Source organism: Leptonotus elevatus, chromosome 2, assembly GCF_054856555.1.
Source record: "Leptonotus elevatus isolate MCC_2025b chromosome 2, RoL_Lele_1.0, whole genome shotgun sequence".
In the NCBI taxonomy this organism is placed as follows: Eukaryota; Metazoa; Chordata; class Actinopteri; order Syngnathiformes; family Syngnathidae; genus Leptonotus; species Leptonotus elevatus.
The window spans coordinates 24,599,157-24,620,274 of NC_141240.1; the positions used below are offsets into that span (position 1 = coordinate 24,599,157).

The window sequence follows — 21,118 nt, forward strand, 5'->3', positions numbered from 1 at the left end:
CAATGAAGGTAGCGCAGCCACTTCACGGACAGAAGGTGGGGACAAGCCTTTCCTATGGAAGTAAAGAAAACCGAAACCGAAGTAGACTCTCACAAGAGGGCTCAAAATGGGTTATTGAGGGATCGGTCAGTAACCCGTTTGTGCTTAATTGGCCCAAGTGACACTTACAACGTGTTTGTAATTGTATTTGCATTGTGTATTGCGCAAATAACGCTACGTGTGGGTTATGTTTTAAAGACCGTTAACGAGTTCAGAAATGTTGATATTTCTGAATTCCGGGGAGGCCTGAAGAGACATCACACGAGAGTGACGTATGATTGGTGGAGAAATAAGGAAGCGAATGGGGACAGATCAGAGGCGACATACTGTAGAGCGCAATCGTTTTCGTCATATTTCATCTTGTGACGTAAATAATGCGTTCGTTAACGTCATAGCCGGACAAGAATTTTATTTCGGGATATTTAATACGCGTTTGCTATTGTTACAATTATTAATATTGTTTTCTGTTTTACATATATATTCTTCAAAGTGTTTTTGATTTTAGTTAGATGAATATAACTGTGGTAGAATGTGGTCTGTTTTCCCCCTAAGGAAGTGAGGTGTCGGAATCCACACAGCAGGTATGCGGGAATCTCTGGAGCCAGCTCTCCCGAGGTCAATAGTTTATCTAGGAAGCCAATTGTATACCTCATGTTTGTTAAGGACTGGAAGAACTCAATAGGAGTTGGCCAGATTGTATCTCACTCTGCTGACAGGACAAGATCAAAAGGGGGGCCTGGTAGAGGGAGAGGGGGCCCCAGTGTGGCCCACATCCCGAAGGAAGAGATAAGAGAGGGGGGTGTAGAATTGGGGTGACAGGAAATATCACATGCTGAGAAAGGGCCGAATGGTCAATGAGGGGGAGGGAACCATATGTATAAATGCACGCATGAACTTTGTAAAGAGCACATCTGTGGGTGAGCTGCGATGATTGAGCAGTACTACAGGTGACTTTCAGAATCTGAAATAAAGCTGGCAAACTTGTTCACAGATTTCCACTTTGAATTTATTTGAACACGCAGAAATCAAGGAAATGATTTCCAACAATTGGTGACCCCGAACGCTGAAGGAGGTAAGAGGATTTCGAGCTGCAGTGATTGATGAACGAATGGAACTTCTAGGCGCCTAAATAATTAATTACAGTAAGTGGAGACGTTGATCCACTAGAGGAGTTCTGTATGTTTGAAATCATTGCAACTTGTTTTCGTCTGCTAAATTGTGTAAATTTGTACAGGAGATCTGTTTGAACAAAGTTGTAGTTTGATGTCGTTCTAAAAATTTCTGCGACATTGAACTATAAACACGTACGTGGGGTGGAGCATGTGGTGATGAATGTGCTGGCCCGGACCGGTGAATGCGCGAGGCTGCTGGGGACAGGGCCATGTTAACAGGAAGAAGCAGCGTCTTTTGTTTTTTTTTAATTTGTAAATGTTATTCTGTTTTGGCGTTGTGAAGGATTCGATAGACTATGATATTTATTTTTTGAATATAAGGATAAAGAGGTTACGGGGTTTCGTGGATATTTGAAGATCCATTGGTAAATCTGAAGATCATAGTAGACGCGCCTGCCCTTGGCAGTTTTGGTTGGTTCAGGACTGTTCTTTTTGGTAGTACATGTCGCCTGTATTAGACGGTCCATTTCACGTAATAAGTTATTTTAAAAGTGCGCGCGCTGTTGAAATTGAACAGTTGGGGGAGTCAGGTCGATTGCAACGGACATTGGGTTTTAAACGTTGTATTTGCGATCGATAGATTACGTGTGATTTTTTTTTTAATTTTGCGCTGAAAGAAGCGCTTTGCATGACATATGCAGTAAAAGAGAGACAGTTTTGACACTGTGGAATTGGATCACGTGATTCGTTGTCTGTGTACGTTCTGTGAGTCATTGTGTATTCGTTGTGTGTGTACGTTCTATGTTGTGTTGTGCGTGCTGTGTGTTTTGTGGGCTTCTGTGATTGCTTGTTGTACGGTTGTTTAAACGTTGTTGAATAAATTTACCCTATTTGAACTATCATATTGTAAAGTGAGACGTCACTGCATTGATAAATATTAATACTACTTGCGTGAGATAAGAAACCGAAAGTAAAATAGCCTATGAACAAAATGGAGGCGATTTCGACCCGGATACAGTATGGTTTGTCCTGAATGCGCTTCCGGTTTAGAGTCGGGACTTGTGAGTCGCCGTGAGGAAAAAAGTGTCGATATACAGTGAAAAACCGAACTATGGATCGATTGTATAAAAAGCTTTCGCTGGACAAAATGGTATGTCAGACGTTTGTATTTTCTTTGTTGGTAATGAAAAAAGGCTGAATTTGGTGCTAAAATGACTCCAGCATTGTTGGAGTAGTTTACGGGTGATGTGTTCGAAGTTAACCCGTTTACTGAAATCACCGTATGGAACTGCGGTTTAAATGCTATAAGATTTGTGGACAACGAATTGATAGAATAACACCGTTTATTATTATAATGACTAAAGAGTGTGTGCGTATGCATTTGAGTGAGGGGTAGAGAAGTACGACGAAATTGTAGACATGAGGATCAAATGATGAGGGATGCTAAATGAAGAAATTTTCTCTCCTCCTCTGTATGGAAAAAGAGGGGGTTTGAGTGTGAGTGGGGGATTAGTCATGTGTCCTCGTATTGTGAGTTTTTCTCTTTCATAGATAAGAGAAGGATGATAAAACAAAATAAGTAACAGTTTTTTAAGGCTGTTGCTAAGTTCTTGTAGAAAAATATTAATTTAGTGTTTTTATTTTTTAGTGACTGCATTTGACAGTCTTTTATGCTATACTGTTTTTGATAAAGACGAGCCAGGTTAACTTTTTCTTTTCGGGACAAATGAATAAAGAGTAATGATAAAATGATAGCATTTTGTATTGAGCTATGTTGAGTTAAAATAATTATCCCTATATCCGTACAGCTGTGGCTGGATTTAGGATAGTTGAATGAGAAGTTATGAATGTTTTTGTAGTCAACATAATGATTATGATGTTTAATATTTGTTTTTTCTGAGTGTGTCATTTCAGAAACTGATGTTTAAGTTCCAAAGCGGATGGGGTTTGATGACTATCTGCAAACGGGATGCGCCCAGCTCTACGGATACGTTGTATTTGCAAGTATTTCTAGTGGCTGTTTTTGAGGGGCATTCTAAAAAGGACAAGTTTGAAATAAGATAATAAGAAAACGGGAAGTGAAATATCTTGCTATAATCCCACATCCTCAGTCTGTCATTTTTAATGCATTGCATCAACGAGTGTGCATTTTTTGGTCAGGTGAGCTCTCAGAAAGACTATGTGTCATCAAGCCCGCCATTGCAGACAGCAATTTCCAACGTTTGGATGTACGTGACAAAGAGTCAAAGAGCTTCGCGCCGCAGCACAGTCATTCTCCTCCCGTGCCGACAGACAGTCATAATGCTCAAATTCCTCAATGCCCAGTGACTGTGTACACGTCTCATTCCAGTGACTTCTCCCCTATGGCTGTTTTGCATCCAGAGGAAATCTAAATGCCTGCTCTGAACATTGCTGCCACAGCAGCCGCCCTGCTGGCCAGGACTGAACATTGACAACAGCTGCCGTCCTGCCTTTTGCTGGAGGACTGGACAAAGACTAAAAAAAAAACAATGGAGGTCCGAATGGGGTGTGATCTTGCTCAAGGAAATGCTACACGAGTGGTATGCAAGGCATTTTTAATGTGTTGGATGGGGAACTGAGATCTATAGCAAAGTATTTCAGGAAATTGAACACGACATATGTGAATTTGGAATGAGGGATTGAAAAAAAAATATATTTCAATCTTAGTTCCTCTATTTTTTTTGTTGAGAAGGGCCTACTAAATGTCTGGCTATTTTCTTGGGATAATCAGTTTCTGAATTGGTACAATGGGAATTTAACTAATACGATACGATATACTTTTGTTTTCCCTGTGGGGAATTTATTATTTTTTTTCTGGGCTCCGTCCAGCTGCAGTTAAAGTTGAATACGAAGTGCAGCATTAAGTAGGAGTCTTCCCAGAAGTCTTCACAATAGTATATGCTATAAATATGTATTATCTAAGTGTATGTTCTATAGACATAATATTGAAACTTACATCTTATCATACTGAGATATTGTTATTCAACAAATAACTGATAATCTGATGGTTCATTTTCGATTATTATTTTTTTTTCTCACAGCACTGTGATTTGTTAATCCCAGAGATATTTTTTTGTGCTGTGTTTTTACGAGCCCCACTAATCTGTAGAAGAGGTGGGGTTGATTGGTAGTTTCTGAATCGTTTTTAGTTTGCTTAAATCTAGTGGTATTGTTTTTCATGTCTCCAAAGTTTTCACATTTAGTGTTTTAGTTTTTATCTGATTGTGCTAATTATTTGCAGTGTTCTGCGGCTATCTCGGTTGCCTCACATTCTGGTTTTGGGAGTTGTGAATTTTACGACGTCTTTTGCGGGGGCTGTGGTCTGGCAGTTCTTCTTTGTGAGCTAACGTTTTTTTTTTGATGTGTCTTCCTTTGAAGTGCAATGCGTGTTTGTAAAGATCTGTAGATCTTTGCCAAAATGAGGGAGGAATGAACAGAAGGACAGTTCATGTTTAAGATATTAACCAATGTAGATGAATTAGAACATTCAATACAAAATTAAAAGGTTGTGGGTTAGAGAATGAAAAACAAACTTAAAAACAAAATTACAAAGGTTGTGGGGTATCGCCTACACTCCATTCGACAGGGTGAGTTTGAAAGTGATAATCCACAGGAAATCGATCGCAAAGTAAGTCTGAAGCAAGCAAGGACAATAATGCATATTCGCCGAATGAAGGAGAACGGCCCCAGGGGGGACGGAGAGGAAATCTTATGCAGTTTGCTGCACAGAAAGGAGGATGAAGACGACATTCCACATCTGGTCTACAAGGTTGCCGGAGACGTGCCAGGCTCAGCTATCTTATCAACTGATGATCATCAATCTCATCACCTCCAACTGGGAAAACAACGTCAGCTGATGTCCCGATCTAGGAGCCACGTCAACTGATGATCCAGTTTCCGGCTCAGGAGCTGTCGTTTGAGGACATCATTCAATCTTATTGAACGAAGATCAAGAGCAAGTGCCTTTTCTTGGGCAATCATTCCTTTGATCAGTCACATTTTGGGCAGAATAATCCCAGGTGACAAATCGAAGAATTTGGGTAGTCTACCCCAAATTCTTGAAGAAGAAACGAACTATTGCGACACTCTTTTCATTCAAAAAGACCTTCAAAGAACTTCATTACGAGATGGCTTCAAAGCTGAAAAACATATCCTTCTGCTGTACTGCGACCTTTCTTTTCATGATGACTTGGTACTTTTTTCAGCCTTTTGACACAACTTTGAACGCAATTACAACGTATCGTATTAAGCGAAGTATTAAGTCTACATATAATCCCTGGGTCACATTCTGGACTTATGAGAAATCAATTGCTGTGACAGTTGCTCCAAATACAAACACTTCTGTTAAAATTCCTATTAGATCCTTAAAGGGATTTGGTAAGGGGAGACAGACTAAGGGGGAAGATTGGATAAGATACTGGTGGTATTTGACAGGTCATGTACGACGAGATTGGAATGCTCTGATAACAACACAGGATGGAAGATACTGGCGTCCGGGAACTAGTGAGGAGGCAGTCTTCTTTAGCAAAAGAATAACATTGCGTAATATGGGGGGGCGACTCTATATGAACTTTATTTTTCCAGAAGGGGAATTACGGTCGCCTAACACAACAATTGATAACGCCTCCTGTTTTGGATTTTTGTTGTGGGCCTGGTTCTCCGGACATGACCCATATTTCCCCATTTTAGTATGCGTAAATAAAACAATGAGTAATTTAGAACAGCCAAAAATGACTAAATACACAATGGAGAGCGGAGTAAAGGCGGTCAGCGTACCAACTGAGGGAATAGTTGAGAGGTTTCGGGTTACAAAAGGATTTTCCGGGGGCAGTAACAATTGGCTATTATTGGCGAATGAAGCGGCTCGAGCCTCTGATAAAGACAATTGTGTGGTATGCGTAGGTCCGCGGCCTCTATTGAGAATCATTCCGGCTAAAATAGATGATCACTGTATATTGGAACTAATGAATAAGGCTGTCCCCAATGTCAAATGCTCGAAATGGGATAAGGTGTATCCCCTCGTCGATTGGCAGAAAACTAAACCAGTATTTTCAAACACAGTTGCAAATGGTAATTTTACATGTATTAAAATAACAGGCACTGGAGAACAATTGGGAAAATTAAATCAGATTACTCAGTGCGTGTCGATAGTAGATGTGGGACAGAAGTTCCAACCGAAATCCAGAGCGGACATATACTGGTGGTGCGGTGACAACAGAATATTTGATAAGTTGCCTTTAAATACTAAAGGATATTGTGCCCTCATAACCCTTCTCATGCCAGTACAAATCTACCCCATCTCTATTGATAATCTGTTACAAATGATTGATAATTGGGAACCAAAACCTCCTTCCTTCCAGAGGACCAAAAGACATTCTTGGCAAGAGCAGAATGTTCCCACCTACATTGATGCAATTGGAGTACCAAGAGGTGTGCCAGATGAATACAAATTAACTGATCAAGTACTCTCAGGATTCGAATCTGTAATTTGCTGGTGGTGCACCATAAACAAAAATGTAGATAGAATTAATTCACTGCGCTAATAACGATTTGCGGTTGTTGTTTTATTCCATGTATTCGTTCACTTTGCCAAAGACTTATTATCACTATGATTGAGAAACAGGATGTACAAAATAAGTCGTCTCATATGATGGTAGCTGTTGCTAATCAATGGATGTCTCCTGTTGCTTCGAATGAGGGGGATGAGGATGCCGCTGGCATTTTCCTTTAAAAACAATATCTAATGTGTTGAACTATAGAATAGTTCAAATGAGGGAATGTTACAATTATTAATATTGTTTTCTGTTTTACATATATATTCTTCAAAGTGTTTTTGATTTTAGTTAGATGAATATAACTGTGGTAGAATGTGGTCTGTTTTCCCCCTAAGGAAGTGAGGTGTCGGAATCCACACAGCAGGTATGCGGGAATCTCTGGAGCCAGCTCTCCCGAGGTCAATAGTTTATCTAGGAAGCCAATTGTATACCTCATGTTTGTTAAGGACTGGAAGAACTCAATAGGAGTTGGCCAGATTGTATCTCACTCTGCTGACAGGACAAGATCAAAAGGGGGGCCTGGTAGAGGGAGAGGGGGCCCCAGTGTGGCCCACATCCCGAAGGAAGAGATAAGAGAGGGGGGTGTAGAATTGGGGTGACAGGAAATATCACATGCTGAGAAAGGGCCGAATGGTCAATGAGGGGGAGGGAACCATATGTATAAATGCACGCATGAACTTTGTAAAGAGCACATCTGTGGGTGAGCTGCGATGATTGAGCAGTACTACAGGTGACTTTCAGAATCTGAAATAAAGCTGGCAAACTTGTTCACAGATTTCCACTTTGAATTTATTTGAACACGCAGAAATCAAGGAAATGATTTCCAACACTATCGTTATATGGTTTGAACAATAAAAGTCTATATAAACAAATCTGAATGGGTGGGCAGGCAGCAACCGGTCCCATGGTGTAATGGTTAGCACTCTGGACTTTGAATCCAGCGATCCGAGTTCAAATCTCGGTGGGACCTCGTCATTTTTGTCCCAGTGTTTATGCAGGGTATGGCGCCTCTCGTCTCCTTGGTATTCGCAGTGGATGTTCAAAATAAAATATTCGCCGTTGATAAAGTAAGTCCTTACTATTATGGAATATATTACGGACATTTTATTTTACTTAATTGAACCCAAAAAATATTACTCCCCCTCCCCCAAAATAATGACTTTGTTTTTCTATCTAAGCCAGTGGCAGGCAAAACATTTCTAATGCTCTTCTACTAGATGGCATAAGGTACAGTTAAACAGTTTCCATTCATAGTACAGAATGGTAGAGTAACAGGCCCAGGTTTCACACTAAGTCAAGTTGTATGTGTAAATTAAGACAAAATCATCATTATTTGATCTTAAGTTTTTGATTTAGCAGTGCTGTGACATTAATATGTACTGTTAGAACATAGTATAGTATCAGTATGTATTATATTAATAAATACAATAGCACATCGTAATCTTTATTCTTTTTTTTGTTGAACATCAATAACCCAGCAATACAATATGTTTCATGACCAAAACGGAAGTATTTAATCTAATCTGCATTATCTGTCAACACTTATGTGAGAATTTGGCACAATACTAAAGAGTAGGCAGGAGTTCTGGTTAATTCAGCTCTCTCTTTTGTGTCTGTGGTTAGGGTGAGTTCATCAACATTCTCCCAGAATATTGTTGTATGGTTAATTTTCACCAAGCTTGAAATACATTCTCACACGTTTGTATTATGCTAACGTTCCTCCGAGGTGTGACAGGTACGCAAAACAGAATAATGAATTTAATCGTATAACATAAAGGCTGTTGGGAAAGTCACTGTCTATTTATAGTTTTATTAACAGCAAAGTTGCAATATTGAATACAGGAGATACATACGTATTCCATATAAATATAGTGGTGGCTTTACATACGAGTGACCGAATTTACCAGGAGCGGTTGGGGGGCAACGAGAAATAACCCTGGGTATTCAATTTGGGGTGGGAGGTGTATGTGTGTGTGTGTGTGGGGGGGGGGGGGATAATATACTATGAGAGAGAGAGAGAGAGAGAGAGAATTTGGAGGAGATTTTTTCTTTCGTTTTTGACGATGACACTGTAGATTTGTTTTCCCATTTTGTGGTTAACTAATAGAATGCAACAACCTAATAATGTATACTGTATCCATCTAGGTTCTCCTTATCAGCCCACAACTAATAAGAGATCTGGCCGTCTCGAGAGTTATTCCCTATGGACACTATATGAGCAAATGAGCAATGAATCAAAGGTGTAACTCTCCAGTCACATAAAATATATAATGTACATAAAATTACTATAAGGACTATAATATCACACAAATGATGTATTTAATAGTGTATTCATGAGCATAAAACACAGCTGTTGTCTCAAAATGTGTGAAAACATATTCTTGTTTTACAAGTGCTCTTATAATATGTAGGATTATTATTATTTTCTTTTCCATTTAAAAAAGTGTCCATTCAGCTGCGTCACATTTCGGTGGGCTGTGGCTTGTTCAGCACGTCCACCTCCCCGTTGCTGCACTCCACACTTTCCCCTTGCTGCCTGCCGGACAGGAAGCGCACGTTCTCGCCGCTATTCCAGTGGGTATCGGGTTGTTCCATGCTGACGGTGGCGCGACTGGTTTCTGTGATCGATGAATTGTTGTGATAGCTGAAGTGGCTGTTGCTGACGGGGGTCTCTCCCCAGCCCGTCTTACCCCACGCTGATTTCCACTGGGCCCATTTTCTCTGCAGCGCCGTTTGGGCCTGACGGAGACAACAAAAGAGTGGTGACTGTCGAAATTCAAACTTTTCACCAAACACCACACACGAATGAAGACATTGACACTCAACCCATGACATCAATATACTTGACAAAGAATTAGAGTCCCACTAATGCAGCATCATTCAGTCTTTGTGTATTGTATTAACATACCTCACTGTTGCAGAAACATAATATAATTGCCACTAGGAGTCCCTGTAAAACAAAGAGATCAAACATGAAGAACGGTGACAATGTAAAAGACAATAAAGTGAATAAAACATTAACCAACCACTTAAGCTGTCACATTTAGATTTTAACTAAAGGCCTCCTTATAATGAATCTTAGCCGTATCCTTAAAGGTCCCATAGTATGAAAATGCATTTTAGTGGGGTTTGAAAAAAGTCCGTCCGCGACCTCTTTAGCTTTCTCCTCCTTTCTAACGGGCAGATTAAACTTCCGTGACTTAGTGACGTCAAAAAGACACGGAAGTGCACTCGACCCAGTCCCCTCTGGTAAAGGTTTGTCACGCCCACTAAAATTCGAGAAGCTGGCTGCGCCTTTCTTTTTCTCTCCTTGCTCGCAAATGCAAAAGCAATGATCAGAAAAAGTGGTTGCTTCCTTCGTCCCAAGTCTTTAAGGAAGACAGTGGATTAATTTAGATTTTTGAAGGACGTGTACCGACATCAATTCTCAAAGGACTGTTTTGTTAGTGAAAGCCTGTTCAGAGCTGGATTTGCAACATGTTTAAACAAAATAGATCGGTCCCAACAGTGTGACACGACTGCAAACGGGAAAGATGCAAGTTTAACATTTTTGATTTAGCCTTCCTTCCTATCCTTTAATAAGAGATGTGCACCTTCTACCATATTGCTTGTGTATTTTTAGTGCCTAACTTGGGAGCTACATTTGTCGTGTGGAGGTTGTTTGGTTGCAAGAGGTCAGATATGATAAAGCAGACGGTGGTTGTGTATTGCTTTGTCAAGATACAATCCTGCGGTGGTTAATTTGCCGTGACTGGCAACTCGCCACCTAGTTGTCGTGACTTTGTGATGCTAACCGGCCTCGACGACCGTGCAGTGGCCTAAATCTGCGTCTTTGTGTTATTCATAACCACTTGTAAATGTCCACAAGCATTCACGGCAAATCGGAGACATTACGGCAAAATAACGTTCACGGGAGATTTGCCGGTTACGGCAAAATAACCATGGCCTAAACAATAACAAACTAACGCTACAACATAGTCTGTGTTGTAACGTTATGCTACTTTTTCTTATGGTAAAACATTTTGTCACTTTTCCACATATTAAAATAATTCTCAAATGTGTAAAAGACATGTCTGTATTCTTCTTTCCTTCTGCTCCCATGGCCAGTCGTTTCCATTCACAACATTAGCACATGGCTACCATACCACAAAATCACTGCCCCTTCGAGAGAGAAGGGTATGGCCTAGGCGTGGCCTGGTGCTGCTATTAACATAAAAGTGACACACCCCTAAAACAGGCTGTTTTGAACAGAGCGTTTTTTTTTGGGCTGATTTAGGGACAGCAAAAATATTTGATCCAAAGTCAATTTTGACGAATGCATGTCACAGACATGTCTTGTACACATTTGAAAACTATTTAAGCATGTTGAAAAGTTGAATAATATGAGACCTGTAATAGCAGTGTTGCGAAGTAATTAAGTAAAAATATGTACAATAAATACAAATACGCAGTTATTGTTTTGTTTTGTTTTGTTTTGTTTTGTTTTACCTGGAAATGGCAGAAGATATTTACAAAGAAGTCACAGATGGCCTGACTGATGCGCCCCTCTGGCCTCCAGGGAAAAAGAATGAACTGGACTCCGAGCAGAGGGATGAGGATGAGCGTGGCTCTCACAGCCTTCATGTAGGTAGTGGACTCGGCACAGTGAGTCTCCTTCAGCTTTGTGATTAGAACCCGCAAAATGTTCAGGAGGAAGAATAAGTTCACCTGGACACAAGAAGAAAACTGAATGCGCATGGAAACAGGTTTTTATTTACACCACTGGACACTATTTGAGGAAATGTGGTAAACATGTAAGCACTTTTGCAAACAAATTCACCTTGAATTTATTGTGAGATATTATAATGCTCAGTTTTGATTATTAATTTAACATGTTTACCACTGTTATTTACAGATTCGTAATACTGTGTGCGGTATTGAATCTAAATAGAATAGCCGAGTGTACCTAATGAAGTGTCCGCTGAGTGTATGCTGTAAACACTGATTAATTAATTACTCACCAGCAGTGCCACTTGAATGGGTCCGTGAATGATGTAGAGCAGGTAAGTGTTCGAGTTGATCCAACACCTGAGACACAGGCAGGATGAGTTAATAGCTCTACAATCGTACACAATAAGGCACAGCGACAGTGGTTGTTTCTAAGACTAACTGCTAATCCACCCTAAGGCATAAAATATAACGTAATCCAATGAGAAATCGATGAAAAAACAATTTGAAGTGTGATTGATGGTTGTTTCCTAACTAAGGCTACGTTCACACTGCAGGCCAATGCGACCCAGATCGGATTTGTTTGCCCAAATGCGACCTGTATCGGACTTTTTTATGTCAGTCTGAACGGCTCAATTCCGATTTTTTCATATCTGACCTGGGTCACTTTCATATGTTGTCCTAGATCGAATATGTATCAGAATTTTTGCAATGCGACCGCAGTCTGAACGGACAGGTCGCATGTATCCGACCTTGACGTCATCAAAAGTCCGATATGCGCTCCGCGCGGGCGGGGGCATTAAGCATGATTTATGCTAAGACGTATCAGCGAGGTCCACACGGCTCGGGAGACGTACGTGAAGTTGTTGTTTCGAGTAACAGTTGTGACTTTATAGTTGACTTTAATTTAATCCTACTTGTAACATGAAGTATAAAGATGACATTTGTGGTGGTGATATTAGTAATTTAGCCACGCAGACGGCTCATTTATTACGCACGGCAATGACGTGACGTCTTCGTTAGGGGGGGGGGGGCTGTGAGATGAGCAGGGTTGGAAGGGTTACTTTTAAAATGTAATCCATTACAGTTTTATGTTACCTGCTAAAAAAATGTAGTTAGTAACGTAATCCAAGTACCATAATATTTAAAGTAATGTAACTGGATTACTCCAACATTGAGTATGATCATGAAGACAAAATAAAAATAAATATCACCACAATATATATTCTATACAATGTGCGCCTGCTATTTGCGGGTGGTAGGGACCCGGGCAGCCTACAAATAGCAAAAATCCTTGTGTAATTAAAAAAGCATGTAGGCTATTGATTGATTGATTGATTGAAGGCCATATGCTGTTTTCGAACTGTCACTGAAAGAAACCACACCTCACATTATGGTTGTAGGCTAGCGGGCTAGCTAGCAAGAAGCTACAGCACGTAGCATGCCGCTGGACTTTCAGCTCAAACTTTTGCTCTGAGTAAATTCCAGTGAATACCGGTCGTCATTACGTCACGGCAGTACATGTATTCCGTTACTCCCCAGGCCTGGAGATGAGACGCTCAAACAGGCTCGCCTCATTTCACAAAATATTATTTCTACCTCCTCCTGCATCACTCCTCTGTAAATATGAGATGGTAAAAATATGAGCCCCGACAACGGTCTTGTAAGAGTCCGTGGCCCTGACATGCTGGACCATACGTATTTACTTCCGCAAACACAGCGTTGTGACGTATCTTCTTGTGCGCATGCGGGTCATTTTGGGGACGCATTACGTCAGACTGAGGTCGCAATTAATAGTTAATGTGAACGCTTACTCAAAAAAATCTGACGTGTGAACGTAGCCTAAACCACCTTAATCCCAACTGGGACCATTACATCACTACCCTGTTTGCTTACTTGTCATTAAAGAAGAGCCCACGAGCCACAGCATAGGTGATAGCAGGAACGATAGGAAAGCCTGAAGATAGAGACACACATCCAATTTGACTTCCAAAATTGATTCCATGGCATTGCCTTAGTCTCAGTTCGTCTGCATCATGTCTGGTATACTGATGCCCACGTTTGTTTAAACATATAAACAAGTATAAGAGAGTAATGTAATATAGAAAAGAACATCAATAGTCATTATTAAGCACAATTTACATGTTCAAAAAGGAGTCGGAAGAAGTAGAAAAAAAAATAATATTCTTAGCTCTTGTTCTTTGTATATTTTGACTTATGTCATGTTAATTACAAGCTCTGACATTCATTGGTGTGATTTTAGACTCATTCACTGCCATTGACGGTTATAAACGTCAAAAAATCATTTTAACTATTTCTATTAGTTAAAAAAAAAAATCTACTTTTGTTAACAAGAGTATGAAAACCAAGATTTTGTTAATTGTACATTTAGAACAGATATAACATTTGTGATTAATCGTGAGTTAACTATTGAAGTCATGCGATTAATTCCGAGTAAAAAAAATGAATCGCCTGACGCCTCTAAATTTTAATAATCATCTCGTCTGGCCATTAAATTTTTTTAATTGTAATTAATCGCATGACTTCATTAGTTAACTCACGATTAGTCATAAACATTTTATATCTGTTCTAAATGTACAATTTTAAAAAATCTAGGTTTTCATACTCTTGTTAACAAAAGTGGAAAAAAATGTTAAACTAATAGAAATAATTCAAATTAATTTTTGACGTTTATAGCCGTCAATGGCAGGGAATGAGTTCATAAGGACATGCAACCACAGTGAGTGGTGACGGCACTTACCCCACCCCAAGACATAGTACCAGAAGAGTTTCTGCTCTCCGACAAAGACCGCCACGATGATGAGCGTGTGAAGGTAGATGCCCTCGCACAGCATCCAGAAGTAGTTTGAGGTCAATGTGTACTGGGTGAGCACCGCCAACACTTTACAGCTCACCTGCCGGAGAGAAGGTGTGATTGATCATCTGAAAATCGCCGCAACGAGACGGTTTGTGCTGAGTCAATTTGATGTTATTTGATCGTTATGATGCCGTGAACTCACAGGGTTGCTAGTGCTTATAGCCTGGTTGTTGGCTGCTGTCAGAGAGAGCCACATGATGGTTACAATCGAGTTTAAAATGAAGGAGAGGAACATGTTCTTGTGGAGGGAGATTCTCTGGCAGCTAAGACTCCTGAAAAAGTGGCAAAAGTGTAGCTTTTAATGGATTTAGCCAAATAGTGCAAATCATCTATAGTATACAAATGTTTTATAATTTTTTTTTTTTTTTACTTGACTGTTGAACAGTAATTTCCATTGGAACCAAACTATGCTGTAAGTAGCAAAAAACATTGAGTAACTGACCCCCCACCCCCCAAAAAAATTATGTTTAGAATTGCCTAGTTTAAACGATAAAAAATACCAACAACCATGATACCAAAACAGTTTAATGTCATCTTATAAACAAAAATAAATTACTTGTATAAATTGGATATAGAAAAAAATTACCACAAATGCGAGAACTTCACAATTCGTAAAAATACCAATTACCAAGCACATCCGTCTGTTTGCTAGCTTGAGTTTTTCCAAAAAGCCACTCAGAAAAGCTAAAACATACAGTCATGCTGTATCACTACATTCTTATTATCCAGCGCTTTTGTGACATCTAGTGGTAGAAACACAAATTAGTTATTCAGTGGAGTTGAGGACAGGTTCCACATTAAAAAAAAAAGGGTAAGAGGTGAGTTTGTGAATAGTGAAGAGGAAATAGGCAATGATTCACTTCACAGTTTTTTTTTTTTTGTTTTTTTTAATGGTACCTCATCGGAGTTGTGACTAGGGGTGGGAACCTCTGGGTACCTCACGATACGATACGATATGCAATACAAGGCTCACGATAACGATTATCTCATGATATGACGATATTGTGATTATCGATATTGTGTTATAAAGCCACGATAATCTACGATAAAACTACTCAAGACATAAATTGTGATGTTTTTTTTCAATGAGAAATTTTTTTTTTTTGTACCATCACTGAAACAAAATATTAAAACTGGTGTCTTCTTCACAGTGAGTACTTAAGTGTATTTTTTTTTAAACAAATACAAATGTCTTCTTAACAGAAACCACTTTCTGTGAACAAATTTGTGTCTTAAACACTATTGTCATGTCGGTCAGTTACATAGTGAATTGTTTCATTTTATAAACAGATGATTTTTTTGTGCAACATTGCAAAAGTCAATAAATAAAACTACTTAAATATTAAATCCAATTAAATCAATATTAATATTCCTCAGAAATTGTGTGCTTCAAAAAGTCGAACCATAAAATATGTTTTAAAATGCTACGTATGCAAAACTGAGTCAGTTGCTGGACAGATAATAAAAGTCTTACACAAGTAAACATAAGCTCATGAGTCTTCTTCGTCTGAAGACTTCCATACATTTCCCCGCCACTCTTATGAGACGCTCCCCCTAGTGGCCTGCCAAGTAATTGCTCAATAAGTAATGAACAATGAAGTCGTTGTAAATAAACAAATATCGCGATACTTGCGTCGGCGTATCGATAATCTATCGGGAGACAAAGCATCATGATTTATCGCGATATCAATATATCGTCACACTCTAGTTGTGACACTTGCGGCTAAACAACAAAACAAAAGCGTTACCCGCACTGATTTTTGACAGGAAGTGACAGGACTAAAATTCACTCACTTGAAATATGAGAAGATGATGAGGCAGACAATGAGGGAGACAATGGAGAGGCCATGACCCACCATAGCCAGGTAGTACAAACTGATGGCAAACTGTACAAAACAAGTAGAGATCACTTTAAGCTGAATTATTCTTCACCTATATCAAGTCTCTTAAATGATATCCACAGCAGAGCTTCAAATCCCGTGTTAGTGTCGCGTCTTGAAAGAAACATCGTCTAACAATGTTAAGGCACTGTAAACGATCAACATTAGCACTGCCGCCCTTCATCCATTTTCTACAGCACTTCAAGATCGAGGTTGAGCTGGTGTCACTCCACACAGCAAGGCCTGAGTCGAGATTTGAACCCGAGACCTCTCCACTAAGAAAGAGATTTGAGTGCATTGTTTTCACCTTCCGTTTGTCCTTGGTGTAGATCTGACACAGGGTGTAGTTGGACCATACTCTCTTGCTCTTTGGGTGGTGGAACCATTGTCCATCATCATTACAAACTTTGGTCACTTTTTCTATTGGACAAGATGGTATAATTAACTTTGTGTGACCTGTTATTTATGTTGTTGTTAATTATATATGTATTGGCCTTCTCCTGGCCTCACCAGCAGGGTCAAAATCGTGGAAGTATTCAGGGCACATCTGTATAACCGTCCCTGGAGATGAATCCTCCCAACACAGCCAGCCGTCCCATGTGCGGTTACAGCAATTGCCTGCAGGGGGCAGTAGATACAAGAAATATGGGGAGATGTGAGCCGTCTGGAAAACAAAGGGCTCCACACTGGCGGAATGAAATAAAATAATTACAATCAATGCATTCAGACAAAATAGTAGTTATTGAGTCAAAATAGTTAGTCCATGTTAGTGTTCAGCTGGTAGTTTTTGTATCATTGTGTTGTCTACTAATTGATAAGGTTGACTTATTACCTACTTTTAGCTCAATACTGGCCTCAGTGATAATAGCTATGATAGTCAAGGTTGATGATATAAAATCATCTATATCTGTATATTACACATATATTTGCCACAAAAGTTGTAAAAACTATGTTTGAAGCCTTGACCTCTGAGTACCTAACACAAGGCAGAAAAAAACATCTAGATGTATGGATGTGGCAATTTGTGAGCGTGAGAATTTTTAGAAAATGGAAACTCAATTGTTACAGCGAACAGAGCCCCAACAAATGCACATAACAGAATCACGAAGGTAGGCAAGAACGTGTACATTCAAAACTCCCTGCCATATAAATTAACTGGTCGACAACGATTGCATTGTCCACACAAGCTAACTCGCTGCAGCTGGGCCACTCAAACAGGGCCAACAATAGACGGAAGCCCGATAGTAGCGGGCTGCCGAGCGGCATGATGGGAAGCCGATCACGAAATAACATTTCAAAGGCAGATTAGAGCCGAGCAGCAGCAAAACGCTGTACCACCAGACAAAGGCCAAGTTTCCTTTCTTTCATACTCACATCCTCTTTTTCATTGCAGCAACCACAGTATATTTGAATGAATTACTGGAGCACCAAACACAAAGGGTATCTAAGGTGAATGACAGACAACTTGAACACATGTATTTTTGTATCTTTTTACAGTTTATTACACGCAAGTTTGTTTCCTTGAGCGACTTTGGTAGTAGGCAGCGGTAAAGAATTAAAATGGAATGGCGAAAAAGTTGATTTCAGTCCGTGAGAGGCTGCTGGTCCACCTTTGATTAGCTTTGGATTTTCCCATTGTAAATAGTGAGTATGAATGTCTGCAGTATATTATTAGAACCATTTTACATTCTTATTCTATAAAAAAAACAAAAAACGTTGCCACAGTTCATATGGTCAATCCTTGTGTGCATACGCATGATCTGGGATGTCCTCAATTTGTTCGCAGAATACGCACAAATTCAAGTACGAAGATAATAAAGAACCACACATTTGTACACAAAGCGTGTGGATGCACAAATAATTAAATGAGGCCAAGTGCTTTTTCACCAGCAATTCAAGTTGCCTTCAGCAGGCAGCTATTCTTATTGTCATAATCCAGTATAAGAAATGTAAATATTTGAGAGGTTAAATGACGACACAAGTGAGAAAGGGAGAAAAGTAGCACGATAAAAAAAAAAACTTCCTATGTTTACATGTTGCCCACCTCAATATATATATATATATATATATACCCAATATATATATATATATATATATATATATATATATATATATATGGGGTGTTAAAAAAAATCGATTCTGCAATAGCTCGCAATATTACAGCTCGCAATTCTCGAATCGATTCGATATGCGGCCGAATCGATTTTTAGATACATTTTTGATGGAAATATTCAACAAAATGTCTTACTTAGGGTTAGGTTTCACATTTTAAGCATGGAAGAATGTTATATTAATGGAACATTAAGCCTTAATATTTTATCTCAATGCTGCAAAAATGAAACAGTTTGTTAAATACAGTGGCTCACAGTTACAAGCCTGAATAATATTTTCATACAAATCTTACAGTGTACATGTACAAAATTATTGATTAGTATTTTCTAAATTTTAGTTTAAAAAAAATCACAATAATTGACTTATCGATTCGTATCAAGATTAATCGGTATCGAATCGAATCCTGACCTATGAATCGTGATACAGATCGAATCGCAAGCTACTAGGCAATTCACACCCCTAATATATATATATTTAAATTCTATATAATTCATACTAATTTCCCCTCTCTTTCTTGTCCTTTTGTTCTATCACTCTTGCCAGATCTTCTTGACATTATTGTACACAATTCTTACAGCCTCATGACTCTTATCTCACTGACAAGTGACTACCCCGCCAGTGTGATACTAAATTTGCAGTTCATAATGACACTGAATTTGTGCATAAGTGGGCAGATAATAGTTTTCGTGGTGTTTAAGAGTCGCCTCCAAAGTTGACATGCAGGAAGAAAAAAAACCCTGGTATGATGATCACAAGGCGCCAAATGTTTTGTGTAAGTGCCCAACAGCTGCCCCACTAATCAGAAGCCCTTGTACTTTTCTCACATTCTTCTTCTCTCAACACCCCTTGTTGAGGCTTAGTGTTACAAAAATGCCACAAAAGGCCAAAGAAAAAGCAAACCACATGCAGTGATAATCCTTTTATGGTTGTTTAACTGTGGTATCATACAATTTAACGTAAAGTGTATTTGTCCAAAAAAGGATTGCTTGTATTTTGTACAAATCTGGAGGTGTTCGATTTATTGACAATATTTGCTGTTTTATTTTCTTTTTTTCCCCCCGTAGGGCTCCACCTATAGGTTTGAAGTGTAACTAAATTGTATGCCATTGGGATGAATACAAATGGCTGTTTTCTGTGAGAAGAGGTTAAAAAAAATAAAAAAATTTAAGTCAGGCTAATGCTAATGTGCTAAATAGTACGATAAGTCATCTGTGTTTATACCACATCATGATCAGGGGTGGACTGGCCATCTGGAATTTCTGTAGTTTCCTAAACATCTGGTTCATTTTTGGACTGTTTACCCCTACAATAGCGCAAATGGTCGATTGCCGTACGTACTACTGCGGCGAAGACGCAGGGATTAATATTCACTGAATGTCAGCCCCCACCCACTCTCCATGAATATGTTTCGGTATTTTCCCGGGCTAAATTTTTTTTCCCCGTCCGTCCCTGGTCATGAAATACAGCGTTCAATGTGTCCTGGCTGGGCTACCAACATGAACTCATTCACTGCCATTGACGGTTCATTTTAACTATTTCTATTAGTTTAACATTTTTTTCCACTTTTGTTAACAAGAGTATGAAAACCTAGAATTTTTTTAATTGTACATTTAGAAAGGATATAAAATTTGTGATTAATCGTGAGTTATTTCATGAAGTCATGCGATTAATTACGATTAAAATTTTTAATCGCCTGACGCTCCTAATTTTATAATCTTTTATTATTATTTTTTTTTATTAAATTTTTTAAATTGTAATTAATCGCATGACTTCAATAGTTATCTCACGATTAATCATACATTTTATATCTGTTCTAAATGTACAATTAAACACATTCTGGGTTTTCATACTCTTGTTAACAAAAGTGGAAACAATATTAAACCAATAGAAATAGTTCAAATTATTTTTTTACGTCAATAGCCGTCAATGGCAGTGAATGAGTTAACAAATACAGTGGTGATTCACACCCACTGTAGAAGCCATTTCTGTTAACTTGTTTATTTGTTGACTCTCACACCACTTGGGGGAGCGGTGGTGCCCATTTGCCTGAGACTACTTAATCAGTGGGATGATGAGTTTCAGGTGTAACCAGTGGGAGAAGAAAAAACGTTTTAGACCGTGGTCGGTGGCGCGGTGGGAGTGATCGTGTCGCGTCTGGTCATTATGGACTCACGTTCTCTGTCCAAGTGGAAACAAAATTGGAACGAACTGTAAGTAAAATAAATCAGAATTGTGAAGTGGTGTGCTGTGAGATTTTTTTTTTCCAATGTGAAATATGTGCCTTATTTCAATAAATGTTGGGATTCGGAAACACTCACATAAATCGCTTAAAATAGGTGATCTGTAATTATAATTAACTGTAACCATTATTACGTATGGTGTCTCAAATTTCACTTGAGCTGGAAGGAAAATGGTAGCTGGCCTACGATAACAGAGAGTGTGATGAGTGATGTCACCTTCTTCGGCTCGTGGTGGATCGCGGATTATCTTCAGATAGCACTCGAACTGCGCAGCCAGGATCTGGTGACTTTTCATTCCTGGTACAGTGGATATGTTGCCCAAATTCTCTTGCTGGTCCTGCAAGGCTAACTCATCCGCAGTCATGTACTCCACATCCTCGCACCGTGTAACCTGTCAAATGTAGTCATCAAGATTTCATTCCAAGAAGATCCACCCTTTCCACAATTCATTGTTGTATCACATACGATACAATAAACTACACCGTATTGACTCCCTTGAAGAAAGTCCTGCTCGGCAGAGAGGTACAGAACATCATCATTTAAAAGAAATGGGCCTCCTGCTTTGAAATAAAAC

General features: G+C 39.1%; 1 protein-coding gene, 1 long non-coding RNA gene and 1 other non-coding gene across 3 annotated transcripts in view; 2 read left to right on the top strand and 1 right to left on the bottom strand.

The window, feature by feature from the left end:
• Positions 1 to 1,130: 1,130 nt before the first annotated feature.
• LOC147179312 (uncharacterized) lies at positions 1,131 to 7,496 on the top strand. Its single transcript, XR_015094025.1, has 2 exons — positions 1,131 to 2,301; positions 4,786 to 7,496. It is a non-coding gene; the product is annotated as an uncharacterized LOC147179312 (long non-coding RNA).
• A 129-nt stretch (positions 7,497 to 7,625) lies between these two features.
• On the top strand, positions 7,626 to 7,697 carry trnaq-uug (transfer RNA glutamine (anticodon UUG)). The gene has a single exon. It is a non-coding gene; the product is annotated as a tRNA-Gln (tRNA).
• Positions 7,698 to 8,517: 820 nt separating this feature from the next.
• calcrl2 (calcitonin receptor-like 2) overlaps positions 8,518 to 21,118 on the bottom strand; it is a 31,914-nt gene continuing 19,313 nt past the window's right edge. Inside the window, exons 3-13 of the mRNA XM_086067819.1 lie at positions 20,761 to 20,935; positions 16,703 to 16,810; positions 16,500 to 16,612; positions 16,107 to 16,198; positions 14,455 to 14,584; positions 14,196 to 14,349; positions 13,331 to 13,391; positions 11,728 to 11,794; positions 11,216 to 11,434; positions 9,636 to 9,677; positions 8,518 to 9,466 (exon numbers count right to left, since the gene is read on the bottom strand). Coding sequence (XP_085923945.1) covers positions 9,188 to 9,466; positions 9,636 to 9,677; positions 11,216 to 11,434; positions 11,728 to 11,794; positions 13,331 to 13,391; positions 14,196 to 14,349; positions 14,455 to 14,584; positions 16,107 to 16,198; positions 16,500 to 16,612; positions 16,703 to 16,810; positions 20,761 to 20,935 — 1,440 coding nt within the window. The 3' untranslated portion in view covers positions 8,518 to 9,187. The remainder of the gene's footprint in view (positions 9,467 to 9,635; positions 9,678 to 11,215; positions 11,435 to 11,727; positions 11,795 to 13,330; positions 13,392 to 14,195; positions 14,350 to 14,454; positions 14,585 to 16,106; positions 16,199 to 16,499; positions 16,613 to 16,702; positions 16,811 to 20,760; positions 20,936 to 21,118) is intronic.